The sequence below is a fragment of the Oratosquilla oratoria genome, chromosome 1, assembly GCF_046742065.1.
Source record: "Oratosquilla oratoria isolate Oo_2021 chromosome 1, ASM4674206v1, whole genome shotgun sequence".
Lineage (NCBI taxonomy): Eukaryota > Metazoa > Arthropoda > Malacostraca > Stomatopoda > Squillidae > Oratosquilla > Oratosquilla oratoria.
This window is the reverse complement of record NC_134777.1, coordinates 59,975,397-59,993,403: the sequence shown is the minus strand read 5'-3', so window position 1 is coordinate 59,993,403 and position 18,007 is coordinate 59,975,397. Positions and strand designations below refer to the sequence as shown.

Sequence of the window (18,007 nt, the reverse complement as noted above, 5' to 3'; positions counted from 1 at the left end):
AAGAGAAGAAGCGAGCTTTCACAGATTGGTTACAAATTAGGACGAGGGAGTCATATGAGAGGTACAAAGAAAAGAAAAGAGAAGTAAAGCAAAAGGTAAAGGAGGCAAAGAGGAGAGCAGATGTGAAATGGGGTAAGAGTATGACGGAAAATTTTTGAAAGTAATAAAAAGATGTTTTGGAAAGAAATTAAGAGAGGAAGAGGAGGCGAATCAAGTAGAGAAGAAAAGGTAAAAGGTGCAGATGGAGAGATGATAATGGAAGAGAAGGCAGTAAGGGGAAGATGGGCAGAGTATTTTAGGGAGTTGCTAAATGTGAAGGAGTATAGGGAGGGAAAGATAGCTGCAGTGGGAAATGCCAAGACAATGACCGTGATGAGTGAGGAAAATGGAGGAGAAATAAGGAAGGATGAAGTGAAGGCAGTTGTTAAGATGATGAAAGCAGGTAAGGCACCTGGTCTGGATGGATGCCATGCAGAATGTCTAAAAAAAAAAAAAGGAGGTACAGTGATGGTGGACTGGCTGGTGAGGTTATTTAATGTTTGCTGGAGAGAGGGTAGAGTGCCGGAGGACTGGAGGAGTGCCTGTATAGTTCCACTTTACAAGGGAAAAGGGGACAAGTGTGAATGTAGTAGTTTCAGAGGGATTAGCTTGTTAAGTGTAGTTGGGAAGGCTTATGGGAGGATCTTGATTGAGAGGATTAGGAGAAGAACAGAGGGAGTAATTGGTGAGGAACAGTGTGGATTTAGGACGAGTAGAGGTTGTGTAGATCAGATTTTTGTGGTAAGAAAGACAGGTATGTGAGAAAGCTCTAGGAAAGGGGAAGGATGTTTTTTGGGCTTTTATGGATCTGGAAAAGGCTTACGACAGGGTAGACAGAAAGGCACTGTGGGAGGTTTTGCGGATATACGGGATAGGAGGAAAGCTTCTAGGAGCTGTCAAGAATTTTTATGAGAGTAGTAAGAGCTTGGGGGATGGGGGGATGGGGGGTGAGGTAGTATGTGTGAGCAAAATTTGATGCAGCCCAAAGGGACTTCTCCCTGTCTTCTCCTTTTATGCATGGGGGGACAGAGAGGGGGGGTCGCCGATTTAATGAAGCGGCCTTGCTGTGGATGTGCTGTGTCTTGCGACACAGCTTCTGACCCAGGGCAGTGGACAAGGTGCAGGGATGATCCGTCATCCAGGTGCTAAGATAAGAGGGAGGGTGGAGGGGTGTGGAATGTATTCAGGGATGGAATGGGTGGGAATGATTAATGCCTTTTCCTTTTTGGCTACCTCCCTTGTAAGGGGGAAAAAGCCTTGGTATATGTATGTAGTAGAGCTTGTGTCAGGATTAGAAATGGAGAGAGTGAGTGGTTCGAGGTAAAGGTAGGACTTCGTTAGGGATGCGTTATGTTGTCCTGGCTGTTCAACTTATACATGGATGGGGTAGTGCGAGAGGTAAATGCAAGGGTGGTGGGTCAGGGATTGGAGATGGTTAAAGAAAATGGAGAAAAGTGGGAGGTGAGCCAGCTGTTGTTTGCGGACGACACTGCGCTTGTAGCAGGATCAGAGGAGGGATTGAGGAAGTTGGTGACACAGTTTGGGAGAGTGTGTGATAGAAGAAATGTGGGTAAAGTAAGGTGATGAGATGTACAAGGGGTGAAAGTGGCAGTAGACTGGAAGTGAGCATTAAGGGAGAGCGACTGGAGGAAGTGGATAGTTTTAGATACTTGGGTGCAAATGTGGCAGGAAAAGGTGGAGTGGAGGTGGAGGAAGAATGTAGATTGAGAGAAGCGAGTAAATGACTTGGTGGATTAAAAAGTGTAATGAGGAATAGGCATTTGGGAATGGATGCTAAGAGGAGACTGTATGAAGGAGTGATTGTGCCAACAGCACTGTATGGGGGCAGAAACATGGAACATAAGAGAGGAAGAGAGGAGGAGTTTGAATGTGTTTGAGATCAGGTGTCTGAGAAGTATGATGGGGGTTACTAGGCTAGAGTGAGAAATGAGGTGAGGAGGAGAACAGGGGTGGAAAGGGAGCTGGGAGATAGGGTTGATGAAAGAGTATTAGGATGATTAGGATGGTTTGGACTGTCACCTCCCCCCCCCCCACTCTTCCCTCTTTTCTATTCTCTCTTGAGATTGTTCTAAGGCCCCATGCCTTGGTCTTCTTGGGGGTTAATAAAAAATGGTGTAGTCGTTCTGATGCTTGTTGGTCTAAATCAGTACACCCGAGAAATCCCAAGAGGAATTCTCAACGTCACGTCACGTCACGGGGGGGACGGAGAGGGGGGGGGTCGCCGATTTAATGAAGCGGCCTTGCTGTGGATGTGCTGCGTCTTGCGACACTGCTTCTGACCCAGGGCAGTGGACAAGGTGCAGGGATGATCCGTCATCCAGGTGCTAAGATAAGAGGGAGGGTGGAGGGGTGTGGAGGGTATTCAGGGATGGAATGGGTGGGAATGATTTTATGCCTTTTCCTTTTTGGCTACCTCCCTTGTAAGGGGGAAAAAGCCTTGGTATATGTATGTAAATTGATTATATACAAATATCCAAAGATCAAATCCCATACCCCAAGCATATGGTTCCCATACCCCCAAGGGGTATGTAGATAGATCAAGTCCCATACCCCTAGCATTTGGTTTCAATACCCCTCCCAAGAGGTATGGATACCCACGGTTAAGAGCCCCTGATCTATAGAATCATGAGAGGTATGGAAGTCCTTGATAGAGAAGTCTTATTAAATTGGGATAAGAGAAATACAAGGGAACATGGAAGCTCAAAAAGTACAGTTATAGAAGAGCTTTCCACACAGTGGTGGATGTACGGAACAAACTACATGAAATAAGTGTGCAAAAACCATCCAAGAATTTAAGAAATAGATGGGACACCATGAGTGTAGCTCCCCTTCCCATAAGATACTTGGTAAACTCCAGGTTACACCTATGAGGTTGGCAGATGTTTCTAGTAGTTGGGAGACTTGGTCAGGCAATGACGGCAGTCGAGCTGGTGGGGGGGGGGGAGTTGGTAGACGGGAGACATTCTGGCAATCAGGTGGGTGGGTAGGTGAGCTGACAGACAGGTGACAGCAAATGTTCTGGCGGTCAGCAGATGGTCATGGTAGTCGTCAGACCTGGTAGATGTGGCTAGTCATGGACGAGCAGCTTGGCAGGCCACAACTGTTTTAGTCAGATACTTGTGGATGGGAGGTCTCCTCTTCAGGGGTGTGGAACCACCACCTAGCACTAATATGTAGCTGTTAAAAGGTTGGGGCTACATAATGGGCTTAGCAGGGGTCAGATAAACCCTCTCTGGGTTTTCTTGGTTTATTTAACCCCTTCCATACGGTGCCGCATACGTAGGCGTCATGAGGAGCAAGTCGATACGCGACGCTGCCATATCGGTGTCTTGATTATATCTATTGTAGTTGCCACTCTGTAATGACATTCTCCCTAAACTGTCTGTAATCACATTTTCTATGGTTATCAAAATTCATGGGTGAAAGAGAGAACGATCGATATAAGCGGTGACTATATTTTATGATGCGAGTATTATTACGACATGTCGTACGGCTGGCATCGGCTGCTGCCCGCGAGATTTAAGGCCTGTACTGAAGAGGTTAACAGAGACCTGGGTCAACAGCTTGGGGATATAATCCCCCTGGTGCGTCTAGGGAGAGCGTCTCCCTTAGCCTCCTCTACTCAGGCAAACACATTCACCTCATTACATAGGGGAATAAGCTTAGGTAAGCATGTTTGGTGTAGGTTGTCACATAGGAAATGTGTTTGTGATAATAGATGTTAAGTGTCTTGTAATGGGTTTGGTAGTATTATTTGTGGATGTGGCTAGACATGGTGTATTTACTGGAGTTAAAATAAAGTAGACTGGTAGGTATAAGGAAAGGTTAAAGAATTGTCTGGTGACATTAGGGGCTTGTGTCAGTAGTCCTTGCTGGACAATGGCATGGCGTAGCTTGTTATGATGTGTTGCATTATTTGAGTCGGGTGTTTATAATTAGGAAATGTGAGGTCATCAAGATTGCTAAAGGCTAGTACCTTCTTGTATGTGTGTGGATTATTTGTCATGGTCTGTGATATATCATAATGGTTAGTAGTAATAGGATACACATGTCAATTTATCATCCATTAAAAACCACTCCTATCTACATACCAGTAGGATTCTTCCTCCTTATCTCTTGCCCTCTACCTTCCTTGCTTGACTGACATTCCCCTTGTGCCCAAGGCCCATTTCACCCCCATCCAGCCATCCCATTCTCAGTCTTTGCCTCAAGTTCACTCAATACAAACAAGTATTTAATTTGCTTCTCAAATAAAATCACTTCTGCCTACCTTAAGTTTGTTGAGCAGGAGGTTGGTTAGAAGAAAATGTCCCATGTGATTTGTACCCAACTGTAGCTCAATCCCTTCTTTGGTTACAGACTGCTCACAACGCATCACCCCAGCATTGTTTACAAGTATGTCAAGGCGAGATTCCTCTGTAATATTCTGTCTTTCAACAAGAGGTCAAAAGTCATATCCCTAATAAAAAAAATCTGTGCCTTAAGAAACATAAGGGACAACTCATAGCCACAAAGAAAAAGTAAAATTTCCAATTCAAAATTGTACTTCATTCAAAAGTATGAATATGTCACCAATCTATGAAAGCATGAGAAACAATAACCTTCATTTACTCTTTTGGCAAAATTTCTGATGGATTCTTGGGATGCTAGGTCACAAACCCAACATGCAACTTTCTTGTTCTTTGTATCCAGTACAATATCTTTCCTTGCCTGAAGGGGAGAAAAGAATACTTCACTCACACATCAAAACTATTTCACACCTTCATATTATCTGCAAACAGGAAAAGAGGAAAGAAAACTTTCAACTATATGAATGACACCTTCAACTTGAAACTTTTTGCAAATATATGAAGACAGGATAATCTAATAGTACTATCTCATTTTCTTGAAAAAAGAAAGTTAATGCTATTATTCTCAATACATAAGAAACTCAAACTACTATCTTGTAAAGTTGCATTAAAAGAATAAAAAAATATATATATATACATATATATATATATATATATATATATACACACCAACTGCTTTTTCCTCACAAGGGAGGTAGCAAAAAAAAAAGTGGGGGGTGGGGGCATAAAATCCACTCCTACCCATTTCACCCATTCCATCCCTACATACTCCACTCCCATTCACCCCCCTCCCTCTTATCTTGGCTCCTGGATGACAGGTCATCCCTGCATCTCACCCACTGCCCTGGGTCAGAAGCAATGTAACAAGACATGACACATCCACAGCAAGGCTGCTTCATAAATAAATAAAATAAAAAAAGCATACCTCTTTACACTTTTCCAAGTCCCTGCAAGCCATAATGACCCGTGCTTTTCTCCTGGCCATCTCATGTGCAGTTTCTCTCCCAATGCCAGTATTAGCCCCAGTAATAATAACAGTCTTTCCTTCAAGTTCCTCAGGTCCATTATAGTTGCCTCCTCCAAGTATATCCCTGTAAAAACAAATTACAACTGGTAAGAGGCAGTTACTTCAAAGAAAATACAATCATTAAACCCATATGAAAATTTCCTTTGCCTTTGACCCAAGTAGTATAGTGAGTCCTCCTTATACGGTAATTCTGTATCCGGTAAATTCACAGTTAGGGTATTTGGTAATTACTACCCTCGATTCTATTTACAGTAAGAAAAATTCACAGATATGGTATCCGCTCATATTTTGAAGAGGAAAGAGCAGGGAGAAGGTATGTCTGCCATATCCTTTTATTACATGCTATAATGGGTTCGGTATATGGTAATTTCAATTTGCGGTAAGGTTTTCAGAAGCGCATATATACCATATAAAGAGGACTTACTGTATTCATGACAGCTGAGATGGGAGAGGAGGGGTGTCAATACTTTTTAAACTGTATTTTTTACCTAGTTGTATTTTATGATAAGAGCTATGCTCGTAGTGACCTGTTTTTGTATCTTTCCGCATCCAATTTGGTCTTAAACTCTTGTATAGTTTTATCACTCACTCTTTCCTCATTTAGTTTGTTCAAGATATCTATCACTCTGTGTGGGAAGCTATTCTTTTTCAGATCTCTTCTGTAACTGTCCTTAAGTTTCTTCTCATGTCATAATAATAATAATAATAATGAGTTTATTTGGCAATGAATCACATACATGAAATGCAGATAATGAAAAGAACACATAGTTCAAAATAACAATTACAATTGCTGAGGATAACACAAAAAAGCACGTAAGCTTATTTCCATTGTGGTCCTCATTAGACTGTTTTTCTACACTAAGTTACTCAGATAAATGTAGGGGTTAAGGGGACCAGAGACAGTCATGAGTAATACCAATCAGACACAATGACCTGTTGTTGTTATTGTACGCAATGAGTAAGCTATGGTACTCAAGTGGCTGGTTAAAGTAATCCAGTTCTTGAAATAGGTATAGTTTTGGCATAATGGAGAAAGAGAGGACTAGATGTAAGTATAGTGGAAAGTCCGAGAGGTGTCATCCCCAAAAAAACATTGATAGATACACCAAGGAAAAACCGAAGGTGGGAAAATAAAAGTTTTTCAGGGTTTCAAAGAAACCTAGGTGAAATAGGTAAAAGCTTAGATATAGAGATATTAGATATAGTAATGCATTAAGAAATTGCAAAGTAAATGACTTAATGGAAGAAATCATAGATTTAAAACTGAATTACTGAGCTGTACTTAGAGAACTGATTACTTTGTGTAAGAGTAATGACCAAATGATTAAAGAATTAGGTGACCTAAAGAGCAAAATTGAAATCCTAAAATGAGAAAACGAAACATTGAAAAACGAGGACAAAAATAAAAATGAAGCACTGAAATAGGAGCTCAAAGAACAATTACAAGTAGTGACCAGTAAGGTGAAAAAGTCAAAGAAATAGACCTAATTGAAATAAAAAATCAATGGCAACAAGAACATGAAAATAAAAAAAATATCCTTTAGTAAAATATTACAAAGATAGATGGAGGAAAACACAAAAGAAACAGTTATGAAAGTAATTAAAGGAAAGGAAAATTGTGTGAAAGATACTTTTGACAAAGGTAAGTGCATTGTGCTCCATGGTATCCAGGAAAAACATGATATGTACAGTGGCCGCAAAAAAAATGTTACATTTTCACCGCAAATAAAAATGTTACACGCGGTGCGACGTAACAAAAGAATTCTGGTCTGAGCCACAAGTGTAGTGGGCGGATCTAGCTATGACGTAGTCCCCTCCCTCACCCCCTATACCCCTCCACCGCAACATCTCACACCTCATGAGCCCGCAGAGCTCGTCGAGTAAAGGTTGCCCAGACGCTGCTCTCAATCATGCCATTTTTTCACTTGACACCCAACTTTGGCCGCCTATATTTCCACTTCCACCAGGCACAATGGTTAAAAATAAACTTTCCCTGGAACAGAAGAGCCGGGCCTTGTCCCTGATAGAACAAGGAGTATCTGTGATACGCGTGGCGGCGGAACTGCAAGTGTCAAAAATGACCGTTTACCGCCTGAAGAAAGCTGGTGATGCTCTGCCCCCCCGACACGACACCGCGACGGAAGGAGGGCTCTGGCAGACCACGGAAGACATCAGCACGCACAGACTTCATTCTAAAGAAAGTGAAGGCAGATCCCGGAATAACAGCCTTAGAACTGAAAGAAAAGCACCCGAAATTGCTCCAAGACGTCACAGTGAGAACCGTGCAGCATCGACTACAAAAGGACCTAAAATTACCATCACGTCGGGCCGCCAAAAAACCCCTGCTGACTGATAAGATGAGGAAGAAAAGGCTGCAGTTCTGTACGAACATCAGACGACTGGAAGAAGGTGATGTTTAGTGATGAGAGTACGTTCCGGCTCATCAGAGGAACTTCAAAGCTGGTCCGCCGCCCCAGTAATGTCTCCCGCTACGACCCAAAATACACCGTCAAGACTGTTAAACATCCTGACAGCGTGATGGTGTGGGGCGCCTTCACTGGAAATAATGGTAGAGCTGGCTTGTATTTCCTCCCCAAGAACGTCACAATGAAGTCTGCCAACTACATCGAGGTTTTGCGAAACCACATGCTGATTTTCTGGCGGATCCATGACTGCAACTTTTTTATGCACGACGGAGCCCCAGCACACAAGTCCAAAGCAGTGAAGGATTTCCTGGAAACCAACAAGATTGATGTTCTGGAGTGGCCTGGTAACTCCCCTGACCTGAATCCCATCGAAAACGCATGGAATCAGATGAAAAACATCCTGGAGAAGGAACGACCCAGCACCATACCCGACCTGAAGGAGGCGCTGAAGAAGCACTGGGCCTCGATGGACCTACAGTATTTTGCCAACCTCGCCACTTCGATGCCCAAGAGGATCGAGATGGTGATCAAGAATAAGGGCCACATGACCAAATATTAATTTTGTATATATAATGTAAGCTTAAAAGGTAAATAAAACCCATTTAACATGTACTTTTGTGTTTATTTATCAAAAAAATCTTAGTGTACCATTTTTTTTTGCGGCGACGGTAAAGATACCAGAGATAAAAGGAGGAAATAGCTAAGGAAATTTTTAAAGAAATACAGGATGAAGGACAAAATTTCAATAAAGAAATTGATGAAATCCACAGGATAGGTAAATATTCAAAAGAAAAACAACATAGACTGCTGAAAATAAAACTAAGAACTCAAATGATAGCAGAGGAGATATTATTGAAAGTGGTTAAATTGGCAAACAGCAAGAAATTCAAACATATATGGATACTAAAGGAAATGAGTGATGAGGAAAAAGAGAAACACAAAGCTCTAAGAATTGAAGCCAATGATAGAAATGAGAAAAGAACAGACGGAAAAAAAGAAGAAAAAAAAATTTGGGGAGTGTTGGACTTGAGACTGAAAAAATGGTACATCAAAAAAATGGAAACTTAAACAAAAAGAGAAAGGATAATATGAAACTGAAAGTGGCATCCACAAATATCGACAGCATGATATCTGGAATCAATGAACTAAATAACTATCTAGAAATGGAAAAACCTGACATCATGGGAATTGTCAAGACAAAACTGAAAGGAACTATATCAACAAGCATAGTGGGACAAGGTCTATACAACCACTGGGTGAAAAATAGAACAGACAAACAAGGTGTCATGATATTGACCAAAAAGGGTCTAAATGTGACAAAGATATATGAAGGCCAAGACAATGTAGAATTAATTATAATCAAAATTGTAAACAAAAAGATGAAAAGCAGAAAACTTGTAGCAGTGTATGTACCACCAAAAACACAGGCTTGGTCAGATAGTGAACATTCTAAATTACACTCCTCTCTCGATTTAAGAACACTCCATATATGAATTTTTGCTATAATGAAAGAAAAAAAAAAAAAAAAAAAAAAAAAAAAAAAAAAAAAATTGTCACAAAAATCGAAATACGAACAAAAAATTCGCCATAATGAATAAAATCCTGTTGAAAAAAATTACTGTATTTCTGAATCATAAATATTAAAAAGAAAATAATTTTTACATCATAAATATTAAAAAAAGCCATATGTCCAGGTAAAAAATAAAAGTGAAAATAGATACGTACGTTTGTTATTGTTTTCAAAACAACGCCGTGTACTGCTTGGTCTACTCACTCGGTCTCGGTTAATCGTGGATTATTAGCATTATTTCAAGTGACATTATGCCTCCTAAGCGTCCAGGAAGCCCTATTAAGGATGGTGACAAGCCTAAGAGGGCTAGGAAAGCAATATCTCTAGATACTAAGTTGTCTGTGCTAAAGAAAAGTGACGAAGGAATGAGAGTGAAGGACATCGCAAATTTGTTTGGCTTGGCTGCTACAACTGTAGTGACTATTAAGAAAGATAAGGACAAAATCATGTTTGTAAGAACCTATCTCGCATAATATAATGGGTTTATATGGGAAAAAAGTGTTCGGTTTAAGTATATTCGATATACGAATGGTTTTTCAAGAATGTAACTAGTTCGTAAATAGAGGGAGGAGTGTACTGGAAGACACAATGAATGTGCCGAGTTACTGAAAGAGGGTGAAAACATAGTAATCGTGGACAATTTTAATGCAAAGGATATACTCTGGAAAGAAATGATAGTAAAAAGGGGAGAAGATCATTAGAGCAACATCCTACTAGATATAACCATTGAATACACCCTAACACAATGGGTTAAGGAAAATACTAGATATAGAAACAAAGAGGAACCATCGAAACTAGAATTAATATTAACTTCTGAACCAGATATTGTGAACAAAATGGAGTATAAAACAGCAATTGGAAAGAGTGACCATATACTAATAGTGTTTGAATTAAAAGAACAACAGTGTAGATAGGAATGATAAGCATAGAGAAGGAAGATTAATGTACAACAAAACAGATTTTGAAAAACTAAGAAAAAAATTCCAAAACACTAACTGGGACAAATTCTCTAAAGAGGAAACAAAGATGGAAGACAAATGGGACATATTCAAAGAAAAGTACAAGGAAGGAAATGACAAATGTACCAAAAAAGAAACAAAAAGAGATTTATATAAAGTGTTGGTATAACAAAAGGAGCCGTGAGGCTAGAGACAGAAGAGACAAAGCCTGGAAAAGATGGGAAAAAAAAAAAAAAAAAAAAAAAAAAAAAAAAAAAAAAAAAAACAAATGGCAAGCATATAAAAACTTAGGAACAAATATGTGAATATACACAAGAAAAAAAAATTATGAAAAAGATATAATAGACAAATTTAAGGATCAACCTAAACTCTTTTACAGATATACAAAAGAAAAACTAAAGGATATACATGAAATAGTGAAACTGTGTGAAGGAGATAAAGAATATATAGACGACACAGAAATGGCAGAAGTCATGATCAGACATTTCAGGTCGGTTTTTACAATTGAGAGCTCACAATTTTGGGAAGATAGTAAACAAGAAAGATCACCCAAAATGAAAGAAATAAAGGTAACACAAAAAGAAATAAGAGATAAAATAAAAAACCTAGATGTCAGGAAATTGCATGGACCAGATGAAATTGCATAATTGGATACTGAAAGAGTGTATAGACGAACTGACAGTCAAACTATACTTCTCATTCAAAGAAGGAAAGGTACTGCAAGATTGGAAAGATGCAAACATAGTACCAATATATAAAGGAGGAAATTCGGAAGATCCTACAAATTTCAGACCGGTATCCCTTACAAGCACAGTAGTAAAAATATGTGAAAAAGTCATCAGAAATAAATGGAGCAAACACTTGGAAGAAAATAAAATAGTAAACCCTAAACAATTTGGCTTTAGAAGTGGAAGATCATGTACCACAAACCTAATTTTCTTTTACTCGAGATTAATTGAGATAATGCAAGAAAGAGATGGCTGGGCAGATTGTGCCTTCTTGAATTTGCAAATGCATTCGATAAGATACCACATAAAAAATTAATAAAAAAAATTGAAATAATAGGAGGAATACAAAGTAAGCTGCTGGAATGGATGAAGAATTTCTTAATTGGAAGAAAAATGAAAGTGGTACTTCAATAAAAATTCGAACTGGGAAGATGTGAAAAGTGGCGTCCCACAAGGCTCTGTATTGGTTGATTGATTTATGGAATTTTTGGCTCGAAGGCCAAGCGCCGGAGCTGGTAGGCCATTCAGTGCATATTTATCTTTTAGATAAAAATTCAAGTAAAACAGTTAAAACAATAAACATTCACGAACACACAACAACAACATACACTCACAAGCATTCATATACACAATTTTAAATTTCATAAAATAAATTTGTCTTTTAAAAACTTTAAAACATTCTTAACACGAGCTTCCTCCCCTAAAATTTCTTTAAAAGATAAATCTGTTAAAAAATTTGCCCTGCGCTTATTAGAGAATGCAGGGCACTGAATTAAAATGTGTCTTATTGTCAAAACTACTTGGCAAGTGGGACATTGGAGGGCCAGCCTTTCTGCTCCACTTGCCATTAAAAATTTATGAGTAATGTAGGAATGGCCAATTCTCAGTCTTGTCAAGACAATGCTTGACCTTCTGTCCAAAGGAGGACACTTCCAAGGGTTCACTAAGGGGTGAATCTCTTTTAATTTATAACTACCGTCCAGCCTTGTCCATTGCTCTTGCCACTTCTCCATTGTATAACAATGGATCACTTGTTTCAAGTCCGTATGTGGGACTTTTCGGTCTGTTATATGGCTGAGCCTAGTGGCGGCTTTGGCTGCAGCATCGGCCTTTTCATTTCCAGTGACACCCACATGGGACGGCACCCAGCAAAATTTACTTTTATCTTCTTTCTGTTGTTGATGAGAATCAACCATTCCTGTATTTCTTGGACTAAAAAATGATGAGGCAACAAATTATTTACAGAGGATAGAACGCTCATGGAATCCGTAAAAACAACAACGTTCCTACCACACGGAACAGAATTAAAAACAAATTTGAGGGCGTTGCTGACTGCCAGCAGTTCAGCAGTAAAAACAGAGCTAAAATCAGGCAACTTTCTCTTTAAAACTGTGCTATCAGTTACAACAGCACAACCAACACCATCTTGGGATTTTGATCCATCTGTATAAATAAAAATTGCATCAGCATGTACTGATAAATGTTCTAAAAATTCACTTTTTAGCTCTACAGCAGTTCTATTTTTCTTCTTTTTAAGAGGACATATTTCAGTGGGGCATCGGTTCCAAGGAGGGAATTTGGGAGGCGTGATCTCAGCAATTGTGTTAGGAACAAGTCCTACCTTCTCTGTCCCAACTTCACATCTCACTTCTAAAGGTTTCGGCAGAGTACTTTTCCTTGGAGCTCTGTCTACCGGCTGCTTTACAAATTTGAAGTTTGGATTCTGTTTGGATGTCAAGACACGAGATATATATCTAAGGCTTAATTCCTCCCTGCAAATATACAGGGGAGGAATTCCTGCGTCCACATACAAGCTATCCACTGGAGATGTTCTATAGGCTCCTGAACAGATCCGTAAAGCCATATTGTGGACTATATCAAGCTTCTTCAGTGAACTTTTACATGCCGATCCATAAATTTGACATCCGTAATCCATTTTGCTAGGGCACAATGTTTGGTAAAGCCTTATTAAAGTTACACGATCTGCTCCCCAGTTGAAACGAGACACTACCTTTAGTATATTAAGTCACTGTTTAACAGTGTATACAACCTCGTTTATGTGATTTGTGAATGTCAACCTTTTATCCAAAACCAGACCCAAGTATTTTACTTGATCTTCATGCGGTAATATGACACCCTCTAAGAATAGTGTTGGTATTTCTTCCTTGCGTCTTAGTCTGGAAAACCTTATGGTTTTGGTTTTTTCAGCAGAGAATCTGAAGCCCCTGCAATTAGCCCATGCTGTTGCTAAGTTAATAACCTCTTGAATCTTTTGGCCCGTTTCTAATGTTGTCGATTTGCTGCACACAATAGCGAAGTCATCAGCATAAGCCAATCCATGAACTCCTGTGGGAACTTACTCTAATAAACTATTAATGGCTATGCTGAAGAGTGTAGGACTCTGAACACTTCCTTGGGGAATCCCTTCCTCTTGGAGATATGCACAAGAGAAAGAAGAGCCCACTCAGACTTTTAGATAACGGTCAGATAAGAAGTCCTTTAAACAATTGAACATATTACCCCCGATACCCCACTCTGCAACTTGCTTCAGAATGCCTCCCCGCCAGGTAGTATCGTAGGCATTTTTCAAGTCAAAAAACACAGCAATAGTAGAGTTCTCAATTGCGAAGGCATTCTGGATCTCACGAGTGATAAAAAGTAAGGGGTCCAGAGTGCACTTATTTCTTCTAAATCCAAACTGTCTGTTAGATAGCAGATTTTTAGATTCCAAAAACCAAACTAAACGCGTATTAACCATTCTTTCATAGATCTTACAAATGCAGCTAGTGAGCACAATAGGTCTGTAACTTTGTGGGTCATGAGAGTCTTTTCCTGCCTTTAAGATTCCTATGATGATTGAAGTCTTCTAAGATTTAGGAGAAGATCCAGAAGACCAAAAACCGTTCAGCACATTTAAAAGGAATTTCTTCGACAATATGGATAAGTGACCAACCATGGAATAAAGAATGTCATCCTCTCCAGGAGAGGTTGGGGAGGATAAAGATAAAGCATGATCCATTTCTTCCAAGGTGAAGAGAAGATTATATGCCTCCGAGTTTGTATTGGTAGGAGGAATAATCGTGGTCTTGGCTTTAATTCTTCTGAAATCATCTGAATAATGTAGTGGGCTTGAAATATCAGCATAATGTCTTCCAAAAGCCTCTGCTACTTCTCTTGTATCTGATATAAAAGAGTCATTTATCTTCAGAATGGGTAAAGGAGATGGAGTAAACTTTCCTTGTAATTTTCGAATCCTATTCCATACTAAGGTAGGGGAAGAGTCATATTTCAATTCGCTAATATATTTAATGAAGGATTCCCTCCTTGCTTTCTTGAAGATTTTCTTCTGCTTTGCTTGAGCTCTTCTGTACGTTATCTTATTGACTAAACAAGGGTATCTCCGATATCTCTTATAGCAAGTTCTTGTAATCTTTCTGCTTAAAGCACATTCATCGCTCCACCAGGGGACTACTGGGCGTTGAGGTTTACCAGCTGTCCTAGGAATGGAAGAGAAAGCATCAGAAAGTATCATGTCTACCAGGTAGTCATATGCATCAGAGTTACTACAGGTCGACTATCACTAATCCGGCAACTTTGGGACAGAGAGAGTGCCGGATTATCCATTTTTCCGGATTAGTGATTGATTAGCCAAGAATACAGGAAACCAAGTAATTAATCACCTCATTTTAAATTTAAAATACCCCTTATATAAGCACATGTTGGTTAATAAAGAAAAGACAAATATCAAATAAATTCAAGGGAAACTTTATTGAAATAAAGTACAGTACAAGTAAAATAAAATGAATGGTTCCTTACATACAAAAAACATAAGTGGTTCACGTAGGCTACACGGAAATTCATCACTGCTACTTCCAAAGTAATGTTATTGATTACGTACAAAAAAAATGAATTCAATTATAATATGAGCACTGTACAATTAAAATTAATGGTAATGTTACACAAGAAAGGATATCACTAGAACCGTAAGTGGTTCAACGTAGGCTACACACGGAAATCATAAGTTGGCAGCGAGAGATAGAGTCTACCAGCTGATCAGGCCAAGAGAAAGAGAGAGAGAGAGATCGTCACTGCTATCATTATTTGCGTAAAATTATAAAATAAATTCAAGTTTGATGAAATACAATCACATAGTAAACATAGCCTACATACTGAAGATCATCACTGAAACACATCTAGGCTGTCGGAATCTTCATTGTCATCTAGACGTAATGGTGTTGGTGACGTTAGCAACACTCCTGGGTTGCCAGACGTAGAAGGCACTGCTTTTTCGCTAGACACGTCTGCTGTAGATGACACGTCTGCTGAATGTTTTTTAGCAATTTCTTTTTAATATATCTTGCAAACTTTGTTGCTTCATATATTTAGGCCTTTCTTTGATCAATTTATCCTGCAACATGTAAATATTCATTATTTCTTGCTCAGTTATAAAACTCTGCTGCTCTAAACCTTTTAGCAGTTCACCTGTCAGCTGAATTAAATGTTCAATAGAAATTCTTTCTGTTACTTTTTCCTCATTTTCATCACTACTTTCTCCTTCACTGGTTTGTTTTTCTGGGCTTGTAACCATTTCTACAATTTCTGAATCGGTATAATGATGAACAACAGGGGCACTGGCATCAACATCCATCCGCTTGTCACTTCCTTTATTCACTGGAGCCATTGTAGGGGATAGGACTTTTTTTTTTTTTTTTTTTTTTACCAAAGCGTAAAAATCACGAGAGGAAAAGATTGCTGGATGCTGGTGTTTATAATTCCTGCTCAAGTTTGTTTTTGTAGGACACAGTGCCACCAAATGCTAGCAGCCAGTAGCGAAAATAATCCCGGATAACTGATTGTTCCGGATTAATGATTGCCGGATGAGTGATGGTCGACCTGTACCAAAATCGCTAGTCTTATAATTAATCTCTGTGGATCTCCTAAATAATTCCCAATTAGCCTCTCCTGTCTTCCATTTAGGTAAGCAAGAGGAGTGAGTGTTCTTTAAATATTTGATATGGATAGGCCAGTGGTCGCTACCATGTAAATCTTCATCTATTGACCAACTGTAGTCTAATCTTAAGGCTGATGAACAAATAGTTAGGTCTATAGCAGAACTTGAGTTGTGAAAAACATCAAACCTAGTTTTGGAACAGTCATTCATCAAAATGACATAGTTATTATCAATAAATTCTTCAATTATATTGCCCCAGTGGTCACACCTTGATTCACCCCATAGAGGATGCTTGGCGTTAAAGTCACCCATTAGAATAAAAGGCTCAGGGAGCTGGTCAACCAAAGATTGTACGTCATTTAACTCAAACTGACGGGGGTGGTTATATATGTCTACGAGCCGATCTTCCAGTTCAGGTTCCAAATACAAAGAACATAAAGTGATCCATTTAGTGGTAAAGATTTGTACTGCACAAGCCTGCAACACCAAATGTAGGTGGACACTTCTGTGGTTTACAGATTTCTTAACAATGATACCAGTACCTCGATGGGCACGGCCCCCAATCATAGATCTGTAAAATATATAATTAAGTCCAACATTAGGGGATAAATTGCCAAGCATAGTTTCTTGCAGACAAAAAACAGACACATCATGTTCTTTAAAGAGAATCCCAACCTACTCTCGATGAGAATTAAAACCTTGAATATTCCATTGAATTATGGACATTATACTGTTTTCTTTTTCTTTTTTGGGTCTACTGGTCTGGTAAGAGAAGTCTGGGAGAGAGAGGGTTTACAAGGTGGGTTCTTTTCTAATTTCTTTGCTTTCGCGGGTGGTATCCTCCTCTCTGACAATGGTCTGACCGACGATGTAGAGTCTGGGTTATTAGTTTCTTTCTTAGATTGCTTATCACAATTTGGGGAAGAAGATGGAGATGAAGGTGGACTGTGGAGTCTTTTACTGCGCACAGCTTCAGACTCCATAGCTTTGATTCTGTGCGCCTCAACTGAGTGAGGCACATCAGTCCGTGATCCCTTTATTGGGGGGCCCCCCTGAGTTTGGAAGTTTGACTGATTGAGAGGAGGCTTTATTAGAGGAACCCTGTGGGGTTTCAGCAATGAGAACTTTAGGTGCCCCTCTAGATGGGGCAGGAGACATTCCCTCAACTGGGGATGAGAGAACCTCCGCAGAGGAGGGTTGAGGAGTACTACAATTTCCAAGTTGTGGAGAAGAACGATTTGGTCTAGTAGTGACTCTTTCACGTTGAGGCTTGGGTTCAGCATTTGGTTGATCCTCATTGCTTCTGTGCACCTCTACTGAGTGAGGCACACTAGTCAGCAATCCCTCTACTGAGGAGTCCCCCAAGTCTGGAAGAGAGATTGCCTCAGAGGAGGCTTCATTAGAAGAAGCCTGTGAGGTTCTACAATAGAAACCTTAGGTGCCCCTCCAGATGGGGCAGGGGACACACCTTCAACAAGGGGTGGGGAAACCTCCGCACAGGAGGGTTCAGAAGTATTACAAATTCCTAGTTGAGAAGAAAGATGATTAGGTTTCATAGTAACAGTTTTACACTGAGGCTTGGGTTCAGTGTTAACAGAAGAATTCATATTAGCATTTCTATTTCTATTGCCTTCTACAGTTGGCTGATCCACTTTACTATTTGTTTTAACAACATCACTGTATCTTTTGGAATTACTTAATAGTCTTTTAGCATGTCCTACACTTATATGTTCTGCATGAGCTTTTAGTAGTATTTCCTGTTCCTTCTTATAAATTACACAGTTCTTATCTCTGGCATCATGCTCTTTACAATTTATACAAACTGTTGGGCGGGAACAATCCCCATGCTCAGGCTGAGCACATATCAAACACACTTTGTTTCTTGCACATCTGCGGGAAGGATGGCCAAAACCATAGCAGTTAAAGCACTGAAGGGG

The 18,007-nt window shown here is 39.6% G+C and overlaps 1 protein-coding gene across 3 annotated transcripts in view; it reads right to left on the bottom strand.

Moving 5' to 3' along the window:
- Positions 1–18,007, bottom strand: part of LOC143031609 (retinol dehydrogenase 13-like) — a 60,071-nt gene that overhangs the window by 29,260 nt on the left and 12,804 nt on the right. The window contains exons 1-4 of one of the 3 annotated variants that reach the window (XM_076195873.1): positions 9,588–9,608; positions 5,335–5,500; positions 4,662–4,770; positions 4,331–4,476 (exon numbers count right to left, since the gene is read on the bottom strand). In XM_076195873.1, the coding sequence (XP_076051988.1) occupies positions 4,331–4,476; positions 4,662–4,770; positions 5,335–5,394 (315 nt within the window). In that variant the 5' untranslated portion in view covers positions 5,395–5,500; positions 9,588–9,608. Of the gene's footprint in view, positions 1–4,330; positions 4,487–4,661; positions 4,771–5,334; positions 5,501–9,587; positions 9,609–18,007 lie in introns of those variants that run through there. The other 2 variants (XM_076195730.1, XM_076195801.1) reach the window with 2 other exon arrangements.